General features: G+C 39.0%; 3 protein-coding genes across 3 annotated transcripts; 2 read left to right on the forward strand and 1 right to left on the reverse strand.

Annotated features, from left to right (window-relative positions):
* Positions 1-76: 76 nt before the first annotated feature.
* LOC113015910 (coagulation factor X-like) lies at positions 77-5765 on the forward strand. The gene is made up of 8 exons (XM_026158283.1): positions 77-240; positions 1466-1626; positions 1875-1899; positions 2747-2878; positions 3026-3306; positions 3498-3615; positions 3982-4136; positions 4913-5765. Exons 1-8 carry the CDS (start codon positions 108-110, stop codon positions 5324-5326), a joined length of 1419 nt encoding a protein of 472 aa, XP_026014068.1. The 5' UTR covers positions 77-107; the 3' UTR covers positions 5327-5765.
* A 2687-nt stretch (positions 5766-8452) lies between these two features.
* On the forward strand, positions 8453-15016 carry prozb (protein Z, vitamin K-dependent plasma glycoprotein b). The gene is made up of 8 exons (XM_026157524.1): positions 8453-8591; positions 10618-10781; positions 11163-11187; positions 11452-11628; positions 11747-11878; positions 11965-12035; positions 12113-12245; positions 13897-15016. The coding sequence occupies exons 1-8, from the start codon at positions 8510-8512 to the stop codon at positions 14736-14738; spliced, it is 1626 nt and encodes a 541-aa protein (XP_026013309.1). The 5' UTR covers positions 8453-8509; the 3' UTR covers positions 14739-15016.
* Positions 15017-15121: 105 nt separating this feature from the next.
* Positions 15122-19491, reverse strand: pcid2 (PCI domain containing 2). Its single transcript, XM_026157539.1, has 15 exons — positions 19377-19491; positions 18191-18257; positions 18018-18107; positions 17855-17928; positions 17704-17769; positions 17565-17606; positions 17428-17482; positions 16905-17008; positions 16712-16787; positions 16475-16616; positions 16270-16370; positions 16041-16114; positions 15838-15963; positions 15417-15540; positions 15122-15323 (listed from the first exon to the last, which is right to left on the reverse strand). Exons 2-15 carry the CDS (start codon positions 18224-18226, stop codon positions 15234-15236), a joined length of 1200 nt encoding a protein of 399 aa, XP_026013324.1. The 5' UTR covers positions 18227-18257; positions 19377-19491; the 3' UTR covers positions 15122-15233.
* Between the last annotated feature and the right edge of the window lie 60 nt (positions 19492-19551).

Consider the following 19551-nt stretch of genomic DNA (forward strand, 5'->3'; position numbering starts at 1 on the left):
TGACATCTTTATTTCAGGCCAGTTATAAATGAACTCCATTTAACAGACTGTTAAAAACATGATACAATATCTGAGGTTTATACTGCTGTTGTGAGTCACTAGTGTGTATGTGTGTGTGTGCAGACGTGTGTGTGTGTGTCAGCAGTGCAGTCAGTGTCATGGCGGTCAGCATCATGTCTGCGTCTCTTCTCCTGTTCTGCCTTCTTCAATGTTTCCTTCAGGTCTTCAGTCAAGGAAAAGGTAAGAGAGTGACCTTTGACCTGTTGCTGTGTTATTGTTGTTCCTTAGTTGACTGACAAAAATATTCAAGTGGCATAAAAACCTGCTGTTACTACAGCTACTGTTACTACAGTAGTGATAATTAGAAAAATTGCTGTGTGTCCAATGTTATAGGTTATAACAAACAGACAATATTTAGTCAGTGTCAAAATAGCATCATTATCTCTATAGTAACTTAGTGGTTAAAAACAAACAAACAATGGGGATGGCTAAGTAAAATATTACACACAAAAATTGTAACCTCCAATGCAGCCTTAAACATAATGATTAAATAGTTATTAAATTCAATTATTAAATTTTATTTAAATTATACTAAAAGTATAAATTAATCCATTAACATCATGACGTCTAATCTTCTTAATTCAAATCACATTTAAACAGTGACTTCATGAATTTGTACACTAATGTGCAAAAAAGACTTCCGCTCATTTCTTTACACTTTGTAAGCAAATTTATTTACATGTGCAAACACACGTTTTATGAATTGTAAAATTCTTCAGCACAGTCTGAACTCTCTTGGGCAGCTTTCTTGTAATTTCTTTAAAATTTGCCACATCTTATTTGGGCCTTCACTGTTCAGTCTTCATTTTTTAAGAATACATTTGAAGAGCTAATAGCTGTTTGGGAATCACCTCATTGGTGCTATAATACTATTTTATGTCTGTCAAACTGTGTTATCTTTGGCATTTTCTATAGATCATGTCATGCCACTAAACAGTGCAACTGTTGATAAACTGTCTCAAGAGCAAAAGCCAAACTTGGACCAAAGGGAATGGTTTGCTTTAAGTCTTTTATTAGAGTTTGTATGATACCATGGGGAGGCTAGGAGGATGACTGGGGACCGCACAGGTCAAGGTGAGTTGCAGATTGTTATCTTGCAGTGGAGGACAGAGCCATTGGTGGGTAAGCAGAGGCGTGGCTTAAGATTTTTGAAAAAGTACTGTAGACAAAAATGAATATATAACAGCTATAATCAAAGCTGTCAAAGCACCAGTAGAAATTAAATGACTGATTATTTAATTTTTTATCCTCTGTTAACTTTTTAACACTTCAGTTAGTTTTAGTTATTCATTATGTGTTAACCTAACATGGCAGAGCCTCCAGTTTTTCAGTTGCTCAGTTCTTCCAGTTGTGACTAAATGTGCCACAGGAAACAACCTGTAAATTCACACTTTTGTGTTTTTAGTGTTTTGTTCAGCTCCCGAGGCCAACACCGTGTTCCTGCGGCCCAAACGGGCCAATACATTTATGGAAGAGTTCAGACAGGGGAACCTGGAGCGGGAGTGCTACGAGGAACAGTGCGACTTTGAAGAGGCTCGCGAGTACTTTGAAGACACCCAGAAGACAGTTGGTTAAATTTAAAAAGGAGCTACTCAGCTCATTTCTACACCTGCATTTTCATTCTTAGATTCCACTAGAGTGCGTGATACACAGTTAGAAATTCAGTTGCAGACTCAAGTCTGAGCTTTTATGTTTGTTATTAGATTAGTTTTTGTTTTTTTTTACATTTAAATGTTAGAAAAAAACCCAGAAAAAACAATAAAGAGTCCTGTTTAATGACTCCTGAATTCTAACTGTTGTTTTTTTGTGTGTAGAAAACCTTCTGGGCTGTTTACTCTGGTGAGTTTTATTTCACATTAGCTACTATATGTTCAGCTACATCTGCTTAATTAATGAAAAGAAAAATAAGAAGCCAAATGAAAAGAAATGAAGAAAAACAAACCTAAAACTAAACTAAAACGATAGGCTTTCCAAGTGGTAAACTCCAGAGTTTTGTTTGTTCCAAGTAATTTAATTACTAAATTATAAAACGTGGATTTTAAACAACAAATATACGCATGTAACAGTCATCATTTATACAATTAATACTTGCGTAGATGGCGTCAACCAGACAGACAATCTGACTGGATCTGTATACAAACTGCAGAGGGTCAACAGATGTTTAGACTAGTCTTACCTTCATGATAGCTCTGACAGTACCAATTTTTCTTTTTTTCTTTCAATTCATATAGTACCAAATAGCAACATCAGTTGCCTCAATGCACTTTATATTGTAAGGTAAAGGACCCACAATAACAAAGAGTACAAGCTCCTTCAGTACAGGAATCACATGGGATTTGTTTCCTGCTGCTTCAGTCTCAGGTTATAAATTTGACTCGGTAACACACTTAGCTACCACAGGTCCTCAGAATACTGGGGCTGATGTTATCTGGGCCTAGAGCCTTGCTCTGGTATAGTTTCTCCAACTGTCTTCAAAACTGGACAGAAATCACAGTAACGTTTTTCAAATAGGTGAAAATTGTACATGAAAAGAGATATGTATCTAGGATTAATCCTAGCTGGGATACTGGTGATGTGGTGCTTGTTCAGATGCTAAGCATAACTACAGTCTCTCTGAATTGTTAACACTTTAACTGCCACACACAAGGAGGAGTGCAGAATCCTAACAGTGTCTGTGTATTTGCAGTTCTTCCTCAGCTCTGTAAGAACAAAAATGGCGGCTGTGAACATTTCTGCAATGTGATCCAGGGAAGTGTTCAGTGCTCCTGTGCTGATGGGTACTTCCTGGCATCTGATAAAAAATCCTGCCATTTCAATGGTGAGAGTCTTAAGAATCTACCTGGTCTTTTACTCTGATAGCAGAGCAGTGAAATACATCACAGATCAGACATTAGAAACTATAAAAAGTGAAACTAAACTTTCTGGTGACAAAATCCAACGTCTAATTTATATAAAACTCTTGCAGAGACCATCAGATGTGGTTTCATCCTCCCCAAAGGGCTGCAGACAGTTTTGAGGGACCATCAGACAAAAACAATGGAGGGGAATATAACTGCACTTAACACCAGTGTAAACTCCACAGAGCCGATCCAGGATGCTGATTTAATGTCCGATTTAGTGGCTGAAAACAGAACCCAAATTACAGCAAAGACCTGGACAACTTTGGAAAGTCTGATTGAGTCTGAAATAGAAGATGAGTCATATCGCCAGTCAGGGTATTGTCCACCAGGAGAATGTCCATGGCAGGTAGAGACACACATGAACATACCCACAACATGAAGCTGCATTAAAAACATTGATCAGATACAGACTATCACTCTCAAGTGAGTTTTTTGTTTTTTAACAGAGTTCATAGAATTGCTTGTCATCCTCACACATCTTCCAACTCTGGACAGGTTTAACAGTCTCATTTTGCATGGTTTGTTTTCATATCTTAGGCCCTCCTTTTCAATGAAAATGAAATAGTTTTTTGTGGAGGAACAATACTCAATGAAAACATCATCCTGACAGCTGCCAGCTGTGTAAACCAGTCAGATGACTTCAACGTCAGGCTCGGTAGGTCTGATGAGCCAATTACAAACCTTCACATACAATTCTAGGTCATCACATTCAGATTCAAAAATACCTGCTTAAGTTTTATTTTAATGATGACTGTCTGCCTAATAAGAATTTATAAATCTTTTATATAAATATTTTCTGTAATTTCTTTGGCACAGGTCCAATTCAATTCAAGTTTATTTATGCAGCGCCAAATCACAACAACAGTCACCTCAAGACGCTTTATATTGTAAGGCAGACCCTACAATAATGCATACATAGAAAAACCACAGATGTGACCACAGATTTGTAGGTGTCATATATGTATTCATTTTTGTTTTGACTGTTGTAATTAAAGTGTTTTGTTTGTTTCTCTGCACTCAGGTGAGTTTGACAGGTCAGTGAATGAAGGTACTGAAGTTGACCACAAAGTGGAAGCAGTCCTCGCCCACAGAAACTACAATGAGCAAATCTACGATAATGACATTGCACTCATCAAACTGGTGCAATTTTTTTTTTTAATTCTTGTGGGTAATTGTGGACACCAGATCTGAGATAAATTGAGTCTTTGCGATTGAAAACCATCCTGCAAAGAAGAGTGACACAATATTTCTCCACAGTGATATGAAAAACTCCTTTGTCATTTTTCACAAATGTTTGTTCACAGTTCTTGCTGCCAAGGATGGAACATCCAGTTATTCATTTGGGAGTCAGATTGGTTGGGATAGCTTTTTTCTACTCTCTTAAATGAAATCATCATTTAAAAACTATCTGACTAATATTAACATTTGCTTGATGATCTAAAACATGTGAATGTGACAAATGTGCAAGAAGGTTTTAAAAAAAAAGTCAGTAAGTAAAATTTAGTTTATATATCACCCTCACAAGAAGTGCTACACAAGATCCAACAATAAATAAAAAAAATCAGGGACGGGCAAACAGTTGAATATAAACATGTCATTTATTGTATGTTGCACCTTTGAAACACCACAGAATCTTTAAATGCTACAGTGCAAATCCCACATCTGTAAGTAGTTGGTTCCTAAATCTGATTTCTTCTTGGCCAATGGTCAAATACTTTGAGGGTTGACTTTCCCACAAGCTAGAGCAGTCGCTCTATTTTATCTACCTTAAAAGAAGGCCTTTGTGTTTTCCACAAATTAAGCTTAAACATTTAATTATCTGGGTGTCTACTCCAGTTGAAGACCTGTAGTTACTACATAGCTGTAGTTATGCCATGTTTACATGACAAAATAAAAGAAATGCAGGATCAGAAACAGACAGCTGCCACTCTGGATAAATTTGTTACCTTTAATCTCAGGTCCTGATGCGGGAGCCAGTAGCTGTGGTCAGTGGTTTTGGACGTCTTGGGGAGGCTCAGATTCCATCCATGATCATGAAGCGCCTCATTGTAACCCATGTGGACCGTCAAACCTGCATCAAGTCCACTCGGTTTCTAGTCACTAATGGCATGTTCTGTGCTGGCTACAAATCTAGGGATGCTTGCCAAGGTGATGGCGGTGGGCCACACATCACACGTTATAATGACACCCACTTCATCACTGGCATTGTGAGTTGGGGCGAAGGCTGCGGACGCAAGGGCAAGTATAACTTCTACACCCAGGTGTCCAGGTACATTCGATGGATCCATGAGGGTATCAAGAAGCTGGTGCACAGTGGCACAAATGGCAGCAGTCAGCATCTTGCAATAAAAAGGCTTTATCTGTAAAACATGTGTAAACATCCACCAACACTCACAGTTATGCCTCTCACGTAATCCCTTCAGAGAAACAATGTTTATCCTTGTAAGAAAAGAGCTACAAGTCCCACCTGTGACAGAGAGAATTAGAGTCAATAATTGTTTATGAGGTTCCTCAGGGTACTACTCCTGGAACTTTTATATTTTTAATTTGGTTTATGTATCATCAATATTTTGTTTTTGTTTCAAATTCATGACTTGAGATGAATTTCTGTCCAACCTTCCCTCACTTTTGGCTTTGTATGGTCTTGATCTCCGTTTGATGTTCCAGTTTTTTCACAGATTCCTGTTTAACTCTTTCTGTTCAGACTGATTCCATTAAAGGGACAAACTGTCACTAACATGCCATATCCACTGAAACTTGATTTAATAATTTTGTTGGTCAGTATGATTAAAGTGAGAATGGAAAGCATGTCTGTGTCCATGTATTCTTTATGAGTTGCTGACAGAAATGAGCTTTTGAGCTGAATTTGAAAAAACTTCCAGCAATGTAACAATAATATAGCAATAGTTTGAAGTGTGATGTCCTCTTAAAATCACACTTTCTGTTTCTTTTTGTTTTTCTGAGTAAAGCAAACAAAAAAGATCTGGCTGTCCTACATAATTATGGGCTATTTTCCAACCTTCCTTTCATCTCCAAACATCTTGAAAGACTTGTTATAAAACAGCACAAAAAATCTTCTGTAGAGAAAGAGTTTATCTGAAGAGTTTCGGTCAGGTTTCAGAGTAAAGAAACAGCTTTGGTGACTTGTTACAAAACTCTATGGCCTCTGACAGTGGACTCATCTCATTCATTTTTTTTTTCATGTAAATGAAGAGTCCTCTTAACACACTGAGGATAATTATGGAGTTCCACAGGGTTCCGTGGTAGAACCAGTTCTTTTCACATTATACATGCTCCCTCTTAGGAAATATCATTAGAAGGCATAGCATACATTTTCACTGTTATGCAGATGATACTCAACTATCCACGAAGCCAGATAACACACAAAAATTAGTTACTGAATGACCTCATTTTTCTGCTTCTAAATTCAAATGAAACTGAGGTAACTGTATAAATATTAGAAATATGATATGTCCTCAGATACTTACTCTGAATGGAATTACCTTGGCCTCCAGTTACACTGTGAGGAATCTTGGAGTTGTTTTTGATCAGAATATGTTCTTAAAAGCGCATATTGAACAAAAATGTCGGGCTGCTTTCTTTCATTTGCGCAACATCTCTAAAATTAAAAACATCCTGTCTCAGAGTAATGCTGAAAAACTAGCTGATCATCTTGATCCATGCTCAATCATCCAGGTAAGTAAATTTCCAAAAGTTGATTCTGTTGATCTGGATGTAGTGTTTTCAGTAGGAGAAACGTTTTGTCACTCATCCAAGTGACTTCTTCAGTCTCAGCTGACTACAGGTTTCCCCAAATCTTATAAACAGTACATTTGCATAATGAGAGAACCAGTGAGAGAACAATGAGCTGGGAGGTCAGTTCCTTCATCATAATTATACAAATTCTCATGACCATTGATCAACAACCACTGATCAAAGCCCACTGATCAATGGCCATGAGTACCATTCACAGAGAGTTGGGGAATGGCTGCAATCACAGCATTGTAAGATGGCGAAAGAAAAGGGAAAGACTATCTCTGAATCGAGGAGGGGGCCTAAGGGTACATCTTTTGCCATCTTACAATGCTGTGATTTCAGCCTGCAGTCAGCTGAGACTGAAGAAGTCACTTGGATGAGTGATGAAATGGTTCTTCCACTGAAAATACATCCAGATGACCAGAATCAACTTTTGGAGAACTAGCTCATCAGTTCAGGCCCCATCTTATCTTAATTACCTCATAGCACCCTATCACTCCATTAAAGCACCTAGATAGCAGACTGCATGCTTACTTGTGGTCCCTGGGATATTTAAAAATATAAATGGAGGCAGGGTCTTCAGTTTTTAGGCCCCTCTTCCGTGGAACAGCTTCCAGTTTGGATTCAGGAGACAGACACTATCTCTATTTTAAAGATTAGGCTTAAAACTTTATTATTTGACAAAGGTTATGGTTGGATCGGGTGACCCTGAGTGAGCTGGGGGCTTCCTATGATGCACTATTTTTTCTTCACTCATCATTTTCACTCATTTTGCACATTATACACTTTGCATTTAATCATTAGTTATTCTTAAACTCTGGCTTTCTACCTTAGTGTTTCTTTTTGTTCTGTCTCCCTCCTCTCATGCCCAACTGGTTAAACAGATGTTTTCCTCCTGTTAAAAGAGAGTTTTTCCTTTCCACTGTTGCCAAGTGTTTGCTTAAAGGAGGCTTTTGAAATGTTGGGTTTTCTCTGTGTTATTGTAGGGTCTGGTCTTTACCTTACTAGTGCCTTGCGATAACTGTTGGGATTTTGCACTATAAAGATAAACAGAATTGAACTGATACATGTTTTTACGTTTCAAGTAATCACTACTCTAACAAAACAAGCATTACTAGATGGTAAGTAACAAGATCAAATTGCTTAAACTTAACTGTTATGTCCTAAATAGAAATTTAAAGATCTCTCCAGTGACTCTGCTGGAGGAAAATGAAGTTGCAAATGTCATAAAAAGCTAGTTTATTTTCGATAACATTGGTGTTTTTGCTGAGGAAAACTGTTATTTTCTTGAATAAAATTTTAAGTTGTAACCCTTATAAACTTATTACCAGATGTACCAGATATACTAGATGATAAACATTTGTGATGAAATCTATCCTCGTTTACCTCAGGCAAACAGACCTGTTGATCGTTCAGAGGTCGGACCTTTAGTTTGTTTTGTGTGGTTTGAACAGAAAGGCCAGAGTCCACGTCAAGAACAGAGCGTTTAGTGAAACTTGTGCTGTCTTTTAACTCTTTAGAGAATCATGTGAATAAAAAAAAACAAATAGTTTTATAATGACTGGATATTTATCTGTACATAAAAAAGCACACCAGTAAAATGACCTGGGACCAGACTGACATCTTAGTTTATTTCAGGACAGATATAAATGAACTCCGTTTAACAGACTGTTAAAAACATGATACAATTTCTGTGAGGTTTGTACTGCTGTTGTGAGTCACTAGTGTGTATATATGTGTGTGCAGACGTGTGTGTTTGTGTGTCTGTGTGTGTCAGCAGTGCAGTCAGTGTCATGGCGGTCAGCATCATGTCAGCGTCTCTTCTCCTGTTCTGCCTTCTTCAATGTTTCCTTCAGGTCTCCAGTCAAGGAAAAGGTAAGAGAGTGACCTTTGACCTGTTGCTGTGTTATTGTTGTTCCTTAGTTGATTGACAAAAACATTCAAGTGGTATAAAAATACTCCAAGTTGGCACAGAATTTAACAACATTTTTACTGTCAGTACAGTCATGACACAATTAGCTCTAATCGTGTCACAATGACAGCTTGCTACATTATTATTATAACTTTGGTTACTTAATGGTTAAAAATATAGAATATAGGTACTACCTTAAATAATATAAAAGAATCCATTAATATTGTGACTTTTACAATTATAACAAGAACATTCATTCTTCAGCACAGTCTGAACTCTCTTCGGCAGCTTTCTTGTCTTTCCTTTAAGTCATCTTCAGGAATAGTTCTCCAGTTTTCTCAAAGGACATTAAAAGCTCTACTTTGGATGTTTCTGCCTTTTGCTCTGTTCTCTGTCAACATGGTCCCACACTGCTTCAATAATGTTGAGGTCCGGGCTCTGGGAAGGCCAAACCCTGACTGATTCTGGCACACTATTCATATTCAGATGCATGACGTTTTTCCTATTTCTTTTTTTTTTTTTTTTTTTTTTGGCCTGTCCCGTTTGGCTCTTTTGCCATCAGAATTGTTGTCTAAAGGCAAAGAAAGATGCCCAACGGATTTACTTTACCAAACTGACCATCCCAGCCTTGCCGTAATGGTCCATTTGATTCACCTTTTATTGTTTATTTCATTTTCACTTACTGAATATGGGACAGACTTGACTGGGGGAAAGAAGGGGAGAAAGAAAGAGGGAAAGAGAAACAGCTGAGAAGAGGGACGGGGGAGAAGGGCAAAAGACAAAAACCAACAGAACGGGCAGAGAAAAAAAATGCATATATCAATCACCTGGATCACCTGCTGAGAAAGAAAAAAGAAAGCAAGCAGAAGAGAACAAGAGTAATAGAATAAACAACATCACAATGATATATGGGAATATGACAGTAAATACTAAATGTTAAACATTATTGTGCAGCACATAAGATCAACAGAACACAGTGTGCTTTGAGGTAGGAGCCAAAAAGGGTGTAGTTTGTGGGTGTGATCACCCGTGTGTACACCTGTGAGCATGGACGCGCTTGTTTTTTGTTTTTTTTAAAAGGTTCCTTCATGTAATAATCTGCTAGAGGGTGTGGGGGGGCCACAGCCCCGTCCTCCAGGGCGTGAAGCAGGTGTGGAGGAGATCAAAACTCCAGACATCCAGAGGCCCGTTTTTCCTATTTCTTACGGACATGACCTGACGATTTTCTTATTTTTTGTTCTCCCCTGAAACTCTATTAGTTATTAGCTGAAGTCTACATGTAATAGCCTTTGGAAATCACATTTCCATCAACTTTTATGCTCATCAAACTGTTTTACCCTCAGCTAAAGAAGCTGAGACTGCCAGGGCTCTGTGTGCGGCAGGCAGGGATGAGGACCCAAGAGCAGGACTCGTGGAAACAAAATGGCAAACACAAAAACCTCAGCTTTGTTGCTGGCATGAAACAGAAGCCAAACTGTGAAAGCTATAACTAGAACACAGGCAAATCTGAGGGTACAGCACAACAGAGAGCAAAGGAAAACACAGGACCTATATACACAGAGGAGTAATCACAAAACAGGAAACAGGAGGGAGACACAGCTGGGAGAAATTAGGCCTAACGAGACAGGGGGAAGCACAACTAGACTCACTGCACATAAGACGTGGACCTTCAAAGTAAAACAGGAAACAAGAAACAAATCACCAAGATGCAAACTTGACACTGAACAACACCTATAATAATAGTCAAAACAGCACAACTAAAGAATCAGAACATAAATCATAATACAGAAGAATACCAACACATAATAACTGACAAAATTGGGCAAATTAACTGTGACATCCATAATCATCACGTAGTTTCTAAATCATTTATTTGTTTTCCTCTTAATGTTACTGTTTTTTGTTTCAGCAACAGACACCTTATTATTTATGACACGGTAACCTAACATATCGGAGCCTCCAGCCTTTTCAGTGCTCTTGTGTTTTCAGTGTTTCGTTCAGCTCCTGAGGCTCACGCCGTGTTCCTGCGCCCTAAACGGGCCAACTCGTTCATTTTAGAGGAGATCCTACAGGGCAACTTGGAGCGGGAGTGCTACGAGGAGCAGTGCAACTTTGAAGAGGCTCGCGAGTACTTTGAAGACACCCGAAGGACGGTTAGTTAAATTAAAAAAGGGAGCTTTTGCACTCATTTCTACACCTGTGTTTTTACTTTTAGATTCCAGTAAACACAGACTAAAACAATATGTTTTAGGTTCTGATTCTTTAGGGTTCTGGCTCATTAAAAGACCACCTACTCATTTTTGATTTGCATTTTTTTTTTATGTCTGTGTTACATTTGATGTTCTCTGTTTCTTTTTAATTGCTCCTTGGGATGCACCCAGAGCTGCCGTCTTAATCCAGAGCCTGTTTATGTCATATTTGAAAATTTAGTTTAATGATCATCTTTAAACATACATAGAAAAAGGAGAAAAAACAAAACAAAAAGAGCATTGCTTAATTCCTCTCGGATTCTAATGTTTTTTGTTTGTGTGTAGATCACATTCTGGGCTGTTTACTCTGGTGAGTATCTACTTTCAGCTAAACTACATTTGATTAATTAATGAAATAAAATAAATTTAAAAAAAAACATTTATTTTCCAACTAGAAACTGCAGTTTGATAATTAAAATGTGTTTAGAATGTATTTTAATAATATTTTTGTTGATTTACTGTCATCAAATGTATTATTTTAAATGTAAATATTTGATTTAATAGTTTCACAGCAAAAATATAAACATTTATTAGTTTACTAAACACTAGCAGTTTCTGTTTTTGGTCTTTGGAGGTGGAAACCACTGCTTGCAGAGTCCCTGTCTGAATGGAGGGAACTGCACTCACAATGTGCGGGGGTTTACCTGCTCCTGCAACGCCCCTTACTACGGTCCAGTCTGTGAATTGAAAGTACAGGATGAGCCATTACAGACTATAAGGTCGTCCACAGCACAGCAAACCAAAACAGCAGGTCTGGCCACACCTCCGTAAAAGGACGGGAGATCAAAACTCATGATGCACTAATGGGAATTAAGAAATATCAGACCATCACGTATAAAAAAATGATTTGTTTTCCAAATCTATCTTAGAGATATCTAAGTGTCCGACTGAGAGTCCGACTGCTTGTCATCAGCTATGCACAGTGACCTACGAGTCCTTCCGATGCTCCTGCATGTCTGGATTCAAGCTGCACAGTGACGGACGGAGCTGTCTGCCAGAAGGTTGGATGCTCCGAAAAAACACTAGACTTTATGAGACCAGTTCAAACTGGTGAGATGAAGTTTTATTGTTGTCTTTGTTTCCACAGTCGAGTTTCCCTGTGGAAGACTTCCTGAGGAAACTCTTTCCACGTGTCACCATGGTAACTGTCCCTGGCAGGTAAGATCCTCTGGTACTGTGGTGTCAGTCTAAATAAAACCAGAATAATAAATAAATTGTCTGTATACTGCCACCAGGTGTCTCTGCTGAACAGCACACTGCAGAAGTTGTGCAGTGGTGTGGTGCTGGGTCAGCGGTCCATCCTTACCTCTGCCCGCTGCCTCTATCAGGACTCAGAACCAAAACCCTCCAACCTCTATGTGCTTGCTGGTAAGAAAATGCTATCACAATTATTGTTATCACACCATGATAACACTATAATAACTACTACTAAATTAAAATATAGAAAGGATGACGTATAGACATCAATTTCTCATCCATTCAGAATAAAAATCTAAAAAAAGTCACGTCATTACATTTTAAATTTTACTGTTTTTAAATTAGCTTCTGTTAGTCAGAGTTTGCAAAAGAACAGACATCCTGTACTTAAGTAGAAGTACAAACACTAGTGTTGAAAAATACTCATGTAAAAGTAGAAGTATTGATTCAGCTTCTTTAATCAAGTAAAAGTGAAAAAGGGGCAGCTCTGAAATGTACTCTAAGAAAAAAAAGTAAAAGTAGCTTTTTGGAGGGCGTTCTTTTGTGCAAAGCTCACTGAACCATGTGCTTTAATAAAGTATTAATAAAATATTGTCAGTAGGGCCAGAAAAACTTTATTTTAGTCTAAATTTTTATTCTAATAAATGTAAGTGCAACATCAGCAGAGGAAAATGTAAAAATACATGTTTCTATTTTCTGTTGCATGTATTGCAGAGGGTGGCTTTAAAAGGAAAGTATGGTCAGGGATTAAACTCAGATTAACCAGGTGGGGAAACCTAAAATCAGTTGTAATTGGCTCAGTGTGGGGAAAAGAATCGCACTTTAACTCCTGACACATCAGTTGGACGTTAAAATTGTAGGGAGTGAAAGTAAAAAATTGTCAGAAAAACGTATTGGAAGTATTTGTACTGTATATATATTTCAGGCTGCAAACAGGATGTGCTCACAGACAATTTGCCCAATTAAAAAACAAAAAACAAAACATGGATTCAGTTCTATCAAATGTTCAAATCACTGAAGACGATATTAAACCCAAACCAAAAAGTGGAAGAACTAGCCCTTACACACATTAAACCCTGAATAAGCCATTGACATACTGACAAATTAATGCAGTGTATGGACAGGTTTTACATCTTTGTTTCACTCTAGAAACTATATTTCAGATCAGATGAAGACAAATTGATTCAAAAGGTTTCAAAAGCCAAAGCTGTCCATCAGAAATTGATGGTTGACTACCAGCTATCCCAGCTACCATAGGGCGAAAGGCAGGGTACACTCTGGACAGGTCGCCAGTCTGTCGCAGGGCTAACACAGTGAGCCACACAAGCATTCACACTAACATTCACACCTGTGGGCAATTTTGAATAATCAGTTAACATAACCCCACTAGCTGCATGTCTTTGGTCTGTGGGAGGAGCCCGGAGTACTTGGAGAGACCCCACACAAACTCCACACAGAGAGGCCCGGCCAGTTGAACTCAGGACTTTTTTGCTGTGATGCAAAAGTTCTAACCATCATACCAGCTGCATTCATTCATATAAAAATCTTTGGCTGTGGCTGTACTTTGAGACGTTTATCTGTTATTAATTCATTTTTTGAGCTGCAGAGCGCTGTGTGCACACTGCTGAGTAAAAGGCACTGGTGTGCACTACACTTTTCATTTACATCATGCAGTTCTTTCTCTATCCATTAAAATTAAGTTATTGCAAAATTATTATTTTCTTGATAAGTGAGCAAAGTTACAAATTCAGCAGGGGACCAAATATTGATTTCACACAGTGTGGATCAATTCATTTCTTAACTAATTTCCTTTGTCTCCCAGAGAAACAGAGGATGCTCTTCACCGTCAAAGCGATGTACCTTCACAACGGTTATCATAAAGGTCACCATGAAAATGACCTCGTCCTCCTCGAGCTAGCTGACTCCATGACCTTTAGCCCCAGCCTCATCCACCTCTGTTTGCCCACCAAAGACTTCAGCGAGAATGTCCTGATGCATTCTGGGAGGACTGGGATTACAGAGAGTTGGGAAATCAGCAAGAACCAGAAACTGGTCTATATGACGCTGGACGATTGTCGCCGTGAGCTGAACATCCCACATCCACTAAGCAACAAAATGTTCTGCATGAGGAAGCAAAATGAACCATTAAAGTACCAAAATGAAACACAAGAGAGCCCAGGAGCTCAGAGACACCCTAATGTACACCTTGAGATTCCAAAGAGAGGCCACAGGCATCAAAACAGATCTTTAGGGAACCAGATTGGAGTCCAGGGAAGGCTTCAAGGGCGCACGGTGAATAGGCTCCAGAATCAAACCCAAAACAAAAACACTAACCTCAGGCTGCTGAATAAAACAGCAAGCTACAACCACACTTCAAAAGCTCTGAATTTTGAGTCCTCGCATGGGGTCAGCAGGTCAAATTTAGAAACCAGCAACAGGCCATGTGGCGGGCTGATGCCAGGGTCGCCTGTAGCCACAGTAGAGCAAGGCACAGTGTTCCTGACTGGGCTGCTAATCTCATCACCGTCTGAGTGTGAGGCCAGCGGCGGTGGTTTGGTGTTCAGCAAACTGTCTCGTTACCTGAGCTGGATCCGAATGAGGCTGGAGGTGATCGAGAAGTTAGCCATGACTCCCCAAGTGAGACAATATCCAGAAGCTCGCTAACAGATCGCCACCATCTGAAACCGATTCACCTGTTCTTGTTCACTTGTAACGTTTTTTGTTTTCTTCTTATTAACAGCTGCCCTCCCTAAAGACTGAAAACTTTGAACATAAATCAGTTTTGCGATGAGTCTCTTGTCCTACTTTCAGTTTCTTTTTTCCAAATGGTCACAACAAAAACACAAAATTGAAACTTTCTGCTGCTGAACTTCACAAACGTTAAGTCATGAATAATATTTGTATTTGAAATGTGTAAATTAAAATGCTTTTGAAAAAACAAATTCCAGTCTCTTAATCTCGCGATGATAAAAGTTCAGTTCTGCTCAAAATAAAACCTTTGACACCCACAATTCATAGCAACAAATGTAATAACCAGATACAAGCTCTACAAACCAACATCTGTTTTATTCGACATGTTTTTAAAGTAAAAAATAAAGGAAATATGAATTGAGTGAAAAAGGTTTCCAGGAAAGCAGCCCTGTAGAATTGTCTCATAGACTATGAGACAGAGGACAGAGGAGGGAAGGGATTCTGTTTGCTGACCACGAGCTTCTGGTGCTGGTGGGAGATGTAGCCTTTGATGTGACCCTGGAAGACGACAGGAAACACAGAAGAAGAGCTCAGCGTTTATTTGCCAGTTCACCTGAATCTAAGTGGCTTTTTATGTTCCAGTTTCCTCACCATGTAAATGAGGTTGGCCAGGATACATTGCACCTCGTCGATGTCGACATCCTCCACCTTCATCATCCTCAGAGCCACCAGGAAGGCCTCCAGAGGCAGCTGGTGAGTCCTCAGCAGCAGATACCTGCAGACAGAAATCAGTCAGGGTACGGTTCATGTTTTCGGAGATTACAGAGAAAATTATTTGCTGTTAGTCATTTTTTTGATTGAGATTACAGAATAAAACTATAAAATCTGAATAATATCCACAAACAAGGGAAAACACCTAAACAAGGCGCTAAATTTGAGGTCCAAATGCTCTCAAAAATGAAGGGACCAATCTTCATAAACAAAAAAACATTAAAAAAAGTAATATGTAAAAAGAATTTGATTACATTTCAGTTTGTGTGTGTGTTGGTAAAACAGCTACTGAACCACTCACACTTTCTTGAAGAGGTTCCTGTAGGTGATGATCTTCAGCTTCTCCAGGATGAGGAAGATCCCGCAGCGGATGAAGAAGGTCTCGTGTTTGGACAAAGCCTCATTCAGCAACAGTAAGTTCCCTTCACTGACACAAACATTTACCTGTGAGCCCACATGACGTGATGTCACTTCCTGTGATAATGCCACTGCCCCTCTCCTTACCTCACAGCTTTGGTAACATCAGAAAACTGCATGAGGTCATACTTCCTAAGGAGTTGATGAGTTGGCATGTGACCCTGAAACACCAACAACAACCAGTTACCCTGGGAACCATTACACTGCTCCCATGATGCAACAGTCCTGAGTGTAAACTGGTCTGGACTTTCTAATCAGGATCTAAACTGGTGTAAACCCATTTTACCAAATCCAAAAAGGTTCTAAAGTTTCTTACCAGCAACATCTTGACAGGCAGCAGGTAAATGAGGATCATCCTCTTGTTCTTCTGGCTGGATCGATGACAGTGATCAAAGGCGTATGACAAGAACTCCTCGGCTACAGAAACAAAAAATGATTTTAACTGTACTCCAAACCTGAATCGTTTAACAATTTCAAATAATGTTTAAGCCGACACTGCGCCATATCTGTAGCAGTGTTACCCAGTTTGAAGTCACTGTCGAACATGGCTTTGCGGCCCACGTAGTATTTGTAGGTGACCTTCTGAGCTGGACTGTAGTCATTCTTCAGGTTGGAACTATCAATGGCTCTAATCAGAGGTTTGCACAGGTGCAGCTTATTGATCTGCAACACATAAACCTGCAGCTATAACCAATCACCAAATCTCCATCGATGATTCATAAACTGGGTGTTTCAGTCACTAATTATTGAGTTTAGACCTTGAAATAAATCTTGAAGAGCTGGTTGCTCAGAAACATCATCCCCCACTTCTTTGAGTCCTCAATACCTGCACGACTACCAACATTGAAAATGTCAATATTAACAAGGACGTCCATTAAACATGAAATATAATAGTGCATAAAATGGGAATTATAATCAACGCATACACAGAGGACGTGTATATTTACTGACTTGTCACTGGCACAAACTCTGAAGCAGCTCATCAGCTGCTCTGCTGCTTTCTCCAACATCTCGCTAGGCTGACCTTTACCCTTCTTCTGTAGCTGCTGCTCCGCCTGGACACAATAAAATTAAAACCCACTTTCAATAACTTTCAATCACACCTGAAGGTTTTCACCTGTAATTTCCTGGTCCTGTCTCTATACAAATTTCTTTACGTCAGCTGTTTCATTTGCATTTATAGAGGAAAATGGTTACATTTTTTAGTTTTCTTACTATAAATATAAATACAATACTGAGTACTCCTCATTTCTTTATATATTTTGCTAGGAAAATGGGAAACCAGTGCAAGCATACATGGAAATATAGCATATAAGGCAATCACAGGGTTGTTACAAATCTAACAAGGCTGAAAGTCAATATTTGCAAAATCTAAAGAAATGAGTTGAGGCTCAAGACTTTTGTGCAGGACTGTAAATAAATACACATATATGGATGAATTTGACTGCTGAACAGATAAAAGAAAAGCCATTACGTTGTTGGCGAATATCCGGAGGTCCAGAGTGACAGCAAACATCACTGGCAGAGCCCTGAAACAGAGGGCAGTGATGGTGCGTTCAAAGGCAGCACGTTAGAATCAGCTTCAGTCTGCTACTTTGAAACTGAACTCACCAGTTCTCCTCTTTGTGGGACTGAAAGGCCTTCAAGAAGGACGTGAGGAGTCAAGGAGCTGATCAGACTGATTAGTGATTATTTACTGAAGGTCAGATTGTGTGATTAAGAGACCAAAAAGTCACTTTATGAAGGATATTGAACAACGAGCGTCTGGAACTTGTAGGCTTCAACAAAGTCATGGTTGGCTACAGCGTAGGTACACCTGAAACACACACACAGCCATTTTCTTTCACCTTTATGTCCTCACAACACCACTAAAGCATCACCGTCTGATCCGTCGGTCCCACCTGAGGTGAGCTGCGACCATCTCATCGTACGGCGGCTCCAGAACCTGCTGACACTTATCCTCTGGACTCGCCAGCTGTAACACACACACACACACACACACACACACAGGTGAGGCTGTGTCCTAGCAACATTCAGAGTTTATGCGAGGCAGCAGTGGCTAACCTGGAGACGGGGGTTGGCAACATGCGGGTGTTTGAAGGACAGCAGCTCAGCACAGAAGGAGCCCTCGCGGTTGTCGATGGCCTCGTAAACCTTCAGGAGGAAAATGAGACAGATTCCAACCAAATTACATAAAAAAATGTACATTTCAGACACAGTTAAAGGTCAGAGGTTACCTGCTGCAGGTACTGGTTGATGGTGATGTGAGCCATGAAGGCCTGCTGACCCAGCAGCTGTCTGGACCTGAAGAGAAAAACCAGTTTAACTTCACTTCAGTTTTCCTGTTACTCATGTATTCATGTTATGAAACAAACAAACGTGATGATCTCAAAGCTCCAGCACAAAAGAAACATTATTGCTGCACAGTTTGGCTGCTTGAAGGGTGAACCTCAACTTCAGCACAGTAAGAGTCACCACAGCAGATCATCGTCCTTTGTCGCACCAGCCCTCTGCATCCTCCTTCACTACATCCAAGACTCTCCTCTGAGGTCTTCCTCTTCTTCATATTCAACAATCTTTCCTAATATATTCCCATCATGATTGACCTCTGGCGCTCCTGGTATCCTTTCCACTTATTCACTTGCACACACATTGTATCTAACTTCCTTCTCTCAGATCTCTCCCTTTACCTGCACTAATCTGTTATGAGAATCTCATTCCTTATTATCTTTATGATGTTTGCTGGTCAAGATTTTTACTCCTAGTGCCTGGGACCAGCACTAGTGACATGAATTACTTTGTTTGCATTAATGTAAATCAGGAATAATTCAGTTTTTTTTTCTGTAGAATCGTTTGATAAATAAACGCAAGCATTTTTTTTTTTTATATTTTTATAAATAATTGTTTGATTTATTTATTTTATAACACGTGTTTTACGTTCAGGTGGGTCTAAATCAGTTTAAATATAGGGCACATAAGAATATTCAATTAAATTTTCAATTCAATTCAATTTTATTTATATAGCGCCAAATCACAACAACACTCGCCTTGATTTGTGACCATTATATGGTCACTATTTTCTTTTACTTCATATTAGCTTATGATAACTCCTCTTTACAACCTGCATCCACAAACACTCTTAAATTTAATATCGGAGGCTGATTTTTATATTTAAAAAAGAAAAATGAAGACACAGAAACAGAAAGTCTACGATCTTATTTTATTAAGATCTTAATAAATTAAATAAAAGCGGATTTCTCGCCGGGTTTCTCTGTGAAACTGACTCCAACCAGGCAGCAGCTCTCTTTTCGCTTTAATTCCTTCGTTTCCGGTTAAAATCCTACGTTTAATCGCAGTTTCCGGTTGATAACAGACAACAAGTAACAACACAAACATAAAAACGAACAACAGACAACTACCTACCTTCAAAACAAAAATTTAATCTGAAAATAAGTCCCAAATCCACTATTTGCGTCCATTCAACTGATGCACACCACAACAACGTCCGGGTCTTTGGGGAGGGGGGTCATACTTCCGCTACATTTCCACAATAAGAGGCTATAATTCAAAATAAAAGCATTACACTATACCAGCTATC

Source organism: Astatotilapia calliptera, chromosome 23 (assembly GCF_900246225.1).
Source record: "Astatotilapia calliptera chromosome 23, fAstCal1.2, whole genome shotgun sequence".
Taxonomy (NCBI): Eukaryota; Metazoa; Chordata; class Actinopteri; order Cichliformes; family Cichlidae; genus Astatotilapia; species Astatotilapia calliptera.

Bases quoted from the DNA above. Each gene is read 5' to 3' on its own strand.
- LOC113015910 (XM_026158283.1), top strand. From the start codon at position 108: ATGTGTGTGTGTGCAGACGTGTGTGTGTGTGTCAGCAGTGCAGTCAGT. The intron at 241-1,465 runs GTAAGAGAGTGA...TTGTGTTTTTAG, and splicing joins GGTCTTCAGTCAAGGAAAAG to TGTTTTGTTCAGCTCCCGAG. The intron at 2,879-3,025 runs GTGAGAGTCTTA...AAACTCTTGCAG, and splicing joins AAAATCCTGCCATTTCAATG to AGACCATCAGATGTGGTTTC.
- prozb (XM_026157524.1), top strand. From the start codon at position 8,510: ATGGCGGTCAGCATCATGTCAGCGTCTCTTCTCCTGTTCTGCCTTCTT. The intron at 12,036-12,112 runs GTAAGATCCTCT...TACTGCCACCAG, and splicing joins ATGGTAACTGTCCCTGGCAG to GTGTCTCTGCTGAACAGCAC. The intron at 12,246-13,896 runs GTAAGAAAATGC...TTTGTCTCCCAG, and splicing joins CAACCTCTATGTGCTTGCTG to AGAAACAGAGGATGCTCTTC.
- pcid2 (XM_026157539.1), bottom strand. From the start codon at position 18,226: ATGGCTCACATCACCATCAACCAGTACCTGCAGCAG. The intron at 18,108-18,190 runs GTAACCTCTGAC...TTCCTCCTGAAG, and splicing joins TCAACCAGTACCTGCAGCAG to GTTTACGAGGCCATCGACAA. The intron at 17,770-17,854 runs GTGGGACCGACG...TGTGTGTTTCAG, and splicing joins ATGGTCGCAGCTCACCTCAG to GTGTACCTACGCTGTAGCCA.